Source organism: Sitophilus oryzae, unplaced genomic scaffold (assembly GCF_002938485.1).
Source record: "Sitophilus oryzae breed Bouriz unplaced genomic scaffold, Soryzae_2.0 scaffold_684_pilon_pilon, whole genome shotgun sequence".
Classification (NCBI taxonomy): Eukaryota; Metazoa; Arthropoda; class Insecta; order Coleoptera; family Curculionidae; genus Sitophilus; species Sitophilus oryzae.
The window spans coordinates 742,872-750,927 of record NW_022147289.1 but is presented as its reverse complement, the minus strand read 5'-3'; the positions used below and the strand labels follow the sequence as shown (position 1 = coordinate 750,927).

The window sequence follows — 8,056 nt, the reverse complement described above, 5'->3', positions numbered from 1 at the left end:
TATGGGTATATGTGGGAAAACAATGTACATAATTTAAAATCATTTTGAAATGTACAGAGTGCGTCAGAACTAAGATCTATACCAAAGTTATATTTTTTCTCCTGGATCACACACACCATGTATTTTATTTCATTTTTGGATTCTTGAACATAAAATAAGACATTTATTACAAGGGTTTAAACATGTTTAAAAGCTTTGATTTTTTAGATATTTAAAGATATTTATACAGGGTTGTTCACCACATACGACGGAGTATTGTAGCTAAACGATTAGATTTTTACAAATTGTAAGTTTTGGGTTCGTTGAAGGACTATTAGAGCTACAATTTAAAAATATTTTACAAGATACAGAGTGTCCCAAATAAGTAAAATATCAAAGTTGTATTTTTTAAATGGAACACCCTATATATTATTACATTTTTGTTTCTACGATTAAAACAAAGGTGTGAATTTGATGATTGTTTATTACACTTAAACCTTACCGTTTTGGAATATCTTCAATTTTAGTGAAATTGCAGTATAAATTTTAAAGGCTTCATTTCTCCGAGGGTATCAAAGTTTTTTAATACTAAATATTTACTGAAATTTATTTATTGATCAGTTATTGTATTGCAATAATAAAAACTTTTACTAGCATATACAGAGTGTCTAAAAATTATTTTAAATAATTACTAGCTTTTAAGCAATAACTTGTTTAATTTAAATGGAACACCCTGTATATTTTATGCGAATCAGATGCACAATTTAATTGTCTATCAAATTGTATTTTTACCATTTTTACCAACCTCTTCAAGTTTCCGTAGAAAATGCATTTTCTTGTAATTTAGAACTCATTTATCAATATACCATGGCAATACTGACATTTTAGATCATTTTTAAAGATGTACCAAATTTTTAAAGAGTACAGATACTAATATTGTCGATATAGTTCGTTTATTTCATTAAAAAAAAAACTGTTTAAATATTTGTTAAAGAGGACCAATTAATATGATTTCAGTATTCAAACTACATTAATTGACTGTTTGCGTTGATTAATAATAATTGCTCCAAATACTAAAAAAACTGAATTATGTATGTGTATTAGACAGTGTGGTAAAAAGTAACACCTTAAAAATTATATTTAATGCTTATTTATAACAACAGAGACGTTCATTTTCATAACTTATTATTATATTGATTTCTGATTCAAATCCACATTTATTTAGAATAATTTATTAAAGAACACAATTAAGTATGTAGTTAATTAGTATTTGGACGGAAATACTGGTGGTATATTTAATTAATGGTATACTCTTTTATAAAGATTTAAATAGTTTTCTTTTAGCATACAAATGGGCTAGTAATATTATCGTTTTAGTAAAAACGATAATATTCCTAGTCTGTACATTTTGTACATTTGTTGTTATAAAAACAATCTAAAATGTCAATCTTCCATGGGTATATTGATAAATGAGGTCTAAATTATAAGAAAATGCATTTTCTAATGAAAACATAAGGTATAGGTATAGGTAAGAAATGGTATAATACAATTTGATAGACAAATTAAATTGTGCATTTGATTCTCATAAAATATACAGGGTGTTCTATTTAAAGTAAATAAGTTATTGCCGTTTAAAGCTAGTAATTTATTTAAAATAAATTTTTAGACACTCTGTATAAGGTAGTATAATTTTTATTATTGCAACACAATAACTGATCAATAAATAAACTTCAGTAAATTAGCATTAAAAAACTTTGATATCCTCGGAGAAATGAAGCCTTAAAATTTATACTGCAATTTCGTAAAATTAAAATATTTCAAAACGGTAAGGTTTAAGTGTAATAAACCTTAATCAAATTTACCTTTATTTTTAATCGTAGAAACTAAAAATGCAATAATATACAGGATGTTCCATTTAAAAAAATACAACTTTGATATTTTTTATTTATTTGGGACACTCTGTATCTTGTAAAAATATTTTTAAATTGTAGCTCTAAGAGTCCTTCAACGAACCCAAAACTTACAATTTGTAAAAATCTAATCGTTTAGCTACAATACTCGTGGTGAACAACCCTGTATATGCATGCTATAATAAAAAAGTTTGTCATCCCCCTGTACATTACTTTTCAGAATTAATTCTTGTGCTGACTTTTAAGTCAGAGAGAAATAAACTTCCTCTCCTAAAAAATTTGATTGCTTCCTTAAATGTATACAGGGGTATCAAAAATTGCTGGGTCTATTTTAAATATTTATTTTGCATAAAAACTTCGTTATTTCAAAAGCAACATTATGTATTTTAGAAAATAATTTGAAGCAGATTTAAATGCTCTTTTAGGGTTTCCTATACCTCTATTAGGGTTTCCTATACCTATCTGGCTCAGATTTTGAATACCAAGCGATTTTTCAATAAAATGGCAACCTAGATGGCTTGTGTCGCCATTGCAATTTTCTAGCGACAGTTAGTTACCTATTTTCAAAATCGACATTAGTTTATGGACTTTAAATTTATAACAGTTTACTTCTATTTAATTGTAGCGAGTGTGTATTTGAAATAACGAAGTTTTTATGAAAAATAAATATTTAAAATAGACCAGTAATTCTTGATAGCCCTGTATACATTTAAGGAAGCAATCAAATTTTTTAGTAAAGTTTATTTCTCTGGCTAAAAAGTCAGAACAGGAATTAATTCTGAAAAGCAATGTACAGAGTGTTTTCAAACTTTTTTATTATAGCATGCGTGGTTTAAATATCTTTAAATATCTCAAAACCCAAAGCTTTTAAACATATTAAACCTTTATAATAAATGCCTTATTTTATGTTCAAGAATCCAAAAATGAAATAAAATACCGGGTGATCCATAAGAAAAAATGTAACTTTGGTATGTATCTTAGTTCTGACACATCCTGTACATTTCAAAATATTATTAAATTAAGCATATTGCCACTCCACATATATCCATAAAAAATGTTGTATCTTTCCCTGTATAGTAGTTTCGTTGATGTAACAAGTTAGTATTCTTAAAAAGTATTCTAATTGAAGAATGCACGGCATCGGTAACAATAGTATGATTTAGAATCCCTTCTTAGCTGACAGGTTTATAAAATGCTGAATCGTACTGATCATCGATTGAGTCTATTTTTACAAATCCAATTTGTTTATGTTCTATCCTAAATGTAAAGACTGCAGGCTGTGGAACGGATTGTGGTCCTTGATGTTCTGTGGCCATTTGTTAGCTGAAACAGAGAAAACGAAATATAAAAATAATTTTGTTCGAGAGAAACCTTTTTTATTAACATTTTGGCAAAAATGCATCCTCCAAAAAGTTTTTGATTGTTTTAAAATGACTAAACCCCTTTACAATTTTCCAAATTTATGTTTTTATTTCCAAAATGTCATTTTCATTAACATAAAATGATTGAATTTTTTTATAACAATTGCGAGATTTTTTCCTAGGTATTACGATATACGATATTTACGGCGACACTCTGCTTCACCTGCTTCACTCGGCGAGCCATTACTTATTTTTAACGATCTATGGAATATAATATAGATAAGTAAAGTTTGATTCTCAACATCCGCTCTGATTGGTCTTAGCGTTTTCGCGCCACTTTTCATCCGCAAATTTTTTACTCCAGCCCGTCAACGGAGAAAGATCGTACGATAACGCACGTTTTTTTTTGACAAATTATTTGTTAAAAATACACATTTTATGAAAAACACCCCGTAACTCCGAAACGGTATCATATATTGATGTGCAGTTTTCACCATCATGTTTTTAATGAAAATTGAGCTCCAGACACTGATATTAGTTTTTGTCTATCTCCTATAGAAAAGGATCTTTCCATTTAAAAGCGTCGAATTTGACCCACCCTGTACAGGATATTCCATTTTCGTGTGGTTTATAGGCTTTCTCGTTTATGAGTCAATGATTTGAATTATGACAATGATACGAATTTCACATTACTTTGCTACTTTTTTATGAAACTAAATATGTTACACATATATTATTTGTTCTAGCCTCCTTAGTTCCTGAAATACAGGGAAAATTTGTGATGCGCAGTAGTGAACAGGTGTTGAAAACAGATATGATGCGCAGTAGTGAACGCAACGTCTACCGGCAGCCAGATAGTCCGCACCTGTGTTCAGGAGAGCATAGCACAAGATATATTAAAGAATCAGCTTTCTTAAAATTCTCTCTTGAAAACGTTGCTAGCTCTAGACTATAGGTAAAACAGCGAAATCGTTATGGAAATGAACACAACACTTGAAATTCAAGCAATAAAATTAGTATCGTATCATCGTATCGTCGGATAATGGATGCATGAAAATCAAGCTTTGTTGTTTTCAATAGACATTAAGAAAATATTAATTATTATTTCATTTTAGGGCTGTTTATGTGTGTTTTATTTAGAAAAACAAATGTTTGTTTGATGTCTCATTTGTTCTGAATTTCTCAGAACTTTTTTAATTTTGTTTGTTCCCTTTAGCACAAATAGTTAATTGCGTTGGAATCGACTAAAAGGGAAATTATTTGAACAAAAAAAGCTTTGATCCCTTTAACGTATCATTCGTTCGAGTTTAAGGATATTGGAGAAAGTTAGGTGAGTATAAGTTAGGAATCTAAATTACATTGCTGGATTGCTGGAAGTTTGGTTTTGATATTTTTTAGTCCAAGAAAATAGGCCTTTAAATACGAAGTTTTGGGAAAAACTTGAATTTTTGATAATGTTACTTTGGACAAATTGTGAAAGATTTTTTTTAAATTCGAGAAAGAGTGAAATAAATAAATAAAATTATTTTTTTCGAAATTTCGGAGAAATGGTAAGAACTAGAAAAAAAAGTTCAATTAATTTTTTTTACCAAAACTTCGTATTTGAAGGCTTATTTTCTTGGACTATTTTTACGATTTCATTTTTGGCCATAGAATTTGTATCAGATTGTTTTTTTTTGTTTCAGTGTCCTCGGATTGTCTTTACAAGTTTTTTTATTATTGATATTTTGAGAAAAATGCATTCTTCATAAAAATGTTTGCATGTCCTAAAATTGTTAATCTCGTTTACAATGTTCCAAATTTCTATTACCGTTTTAGAGAAAATTAGAAAAACATGAACATGTGATTGAATTTTTTTTTAAACAATCCTAAATTTCAAAACGCGTTTCTATGGTAATATAATTTCTATTTCATTTTTTTATAGATAATACGCAGATATTAATTTTGATTAATGTCATATTTTTGCTGTTGAATTTTTGCAACTACTTAGTGGTGGTCAACATTACATAAATGTTGCCGTTTCAATGTTACTTAGTGTATTTAAGGTTATCTGAAAGTTTCCTTACTTGAATGATTTGAGAAGAATTCATTTAGATGGAAAGGAAATATTGCCATCACCAGGAAGTGAAATATCTGGGAATAACCCTAGAAAGTTAACATCTTTGGAACAGGCATATTGAGAACATTACAAGCAAAGCCACAAAGGCTCTCATGATATGCAGAAGACTGGCGGGAAACAGGTGGGGCTGCACCCCTAACATTTTGCGCTGGATGTATACCATGATAGTAAGATCCAAGATTACCTATGGAGCAGTTGCTTGGTACACAAAACTAGAGCAACGTACAGCAAGGCAAAACCTGTGGAAATTACAGAGACTGGCATGTATCTGCATCACAGGTGCCAAGAGAACATGTCCAAAAGCAGCAATGGAGGTCATTCTAGACCTAACACCACTGCACATTGTCGTCGGTAGTTATGCCAATGCGACAATGATTAGAATGGTCATTGACGAAAACAGTACTGGGAGAATTTTCAGGTCAGCGGCTTGGAACACCCTCAAAAAGAAAATTCCACTTCTCCAACTCCCAGTGGATGACATACCAAGAATTTACAACTTTGAGAAACACCTCACTGTAGTATTGAGTAAAAACATTTTATTACATTGGAAGGAAGAAACGCTTACTCAGCATGTAAAAGACCATACCATAACGTGGTATACTGATGCTTCCAAAACCAAAGCAGGGACAGGGATAGGAGTATTTGGGCCGAAAACTAAATACTCCGAACCAATGGGCACCTACCCCAGTATCCTTCAGGCAGAAATTTACGTCATCGAAAGATGCGTACAATTTATCTTAGATAGGAACTATCGAAAACAGGAAATTGCCATCCTATCCGATAGCCAAACGCGATCAAATCAGTAACCATCAATTCGAAGTTGATCAAAGAATGCCTAGAGAAGCTCAACAAATTAGGCAAAGAAAATAAAGTCCTCCTACTCTGGGTGACTGCTCACCAAGAGATAGAAGGCAATGAGAAAGCAAATGATCTAGCTAGAAAAGGAGCGAATACTCCACTAACTGGACCAGAACCGTTCTGTTTTCTAAACGGGAACCAACTGAAAGCGGAACTGAAGAATCTGGAAGACTCCATCCGTAACTTGGAATAGGTGTCTAAGACACTCGAAAAAGTTCCTCAGAACTTACGACCGAGAAAAATATTTTTTTCCTTGATTTAAGTAAAAACAATCTTCGGATTGTCATGGGGTTTCTAACAGGACACTGTCTCCTCAACGAACACCTCAGTAGGCTGAAGCTGAGAAACAACGGTGAATGCAGATTCTCTGGGGAAAATGGGGAAACACAAGAACACCTTATCACTGAGTGCGCCGAGACGAAGACCATTCGTGCCATGAACTTTGGTATGGCTGATGTCGAGGATGGAGAGCTGGCTTCTGTGAAGCCGTCTCAGATACTGGCTTTTGTTAAAGCCCTGAGACTGTATGATGAGTTATAACTCGTTATAACTCAAGAAAGGGGAACACACAATAGATCTGTAAGGTCGCGGTGATTAATTCCCTCCTACATTCTACATTCTTCCTTACCTCTATAGTACATTTCTTTGTGCATTGATGGACAGTGATTTATCTGAAACAAATAATTTTATTAAATCCTATTAAATTAGCCTACTGATATTTTTACAGAATGTTATAATAATTGAAGAGCACAAGGGAAAAACGATAAAAGTTTATGCTTGTTCAATAATAATTGTTCAATGCTTTTTAATTCAAATTACGTATGGACTTTTATAGGTTTTCCCATTTTTAAATGCCTCTTTCTTTGTGACCGTTATCGATATTCCCGTTTATTTAGGTACTAAAGGGTGTAGCTTTTTTAAGACGAAAGATATGATGCATTAAAATCAAATTAGCAAAAAATTGACTTTCATCGTTTTTTCCGTACTCTTCAATTATATACCGGGTGTTTCTCGAAAGTGGCTCACCTCTTCTACAACTCTTTTATTTTTTTCTGATAAAAAAAAAACGAAATTTGGTATGTTAGGATAAGACATAAATAAGGATTGATTGACGTATTCAATCTACTTTCAACCACTTCCTGTTTCACCGGAAACTATTACTATTTTTGATTTTTAAATGGTACCCTCTGAAGTTTTTTACTTTATTTGATTCTGAATTTTTTTTTCTGAAATAGAAAAAGAAACATGTTTTAAAAGATACCGAAATCGTATTTTTAATCATACTCAATTTTTTCAAATGGAAGGAGGGTATAGTTGGCTCATTAGTATATTTGGAAAATCATTTTTTACGAATAATTTGGTACCACATACTTCGAATTTCGAGTCAAATGTCTGTCTAGATTGAAAGTTAAAATACATTTTTTTATTTGAAAATGTCAAAAGTTGACATATGATATGTCATTCAATTAAAAAAAATGTCGTTTTCTATCAAATAAAGTAAAAAAATACCGAGAATATCATTTAAAAATCAAAAGTTATAGTAATTTCCGCTGAAACAAGAAGTGACCGAAACTAATTGAATACATCAATGCGGATTTATGTCCAAATTTCGTCTTTTTATTTGAAATAAATAAAAAAGTTATAGGGATGAGCCACTTTTTAGGAACACCCGGTATACATAAAACAGGCGATAATAACTACAAATATTAAAAACAGGCGATAAAATCTCAGTTTAATACGTTTTTTTTAAATCTGTAATACCTACTATTTATTATAAATGTTTATTACCATCAATTTAAACCAATGAAAGGAAAAAAAAATTAATTAAA

The 8,056-nt window shown here is 30.8% G+C and overlaps 1 protein-coding gene across 1 annotated transcript in view; it reads right to left on the bottom strand.

Annotated features, from left to right (window-relative positions):
- Positions 1-2,846: 2,846 nt before the first annotated feature.
- The window catches only part of LOC115888118 (carbonic anhydrase-related protein 10-like), a 251,929-nt gene continuing 246,719 nt past the window's right edge, over positions 2,847-8,056 (bottom strand). The window contains exon 10 of the mRNA XM_030907702.1: positions 2,847-3,212. Within this exon, the coding sequence (XP_030763562.1) occupies positions 3,142-3,212 (71 nt within the window). The 3' untranslated portion in view covers positions 2,847-3,141. The remainder of the gene's footprint in view (positions 3,213-8,056) is intronic.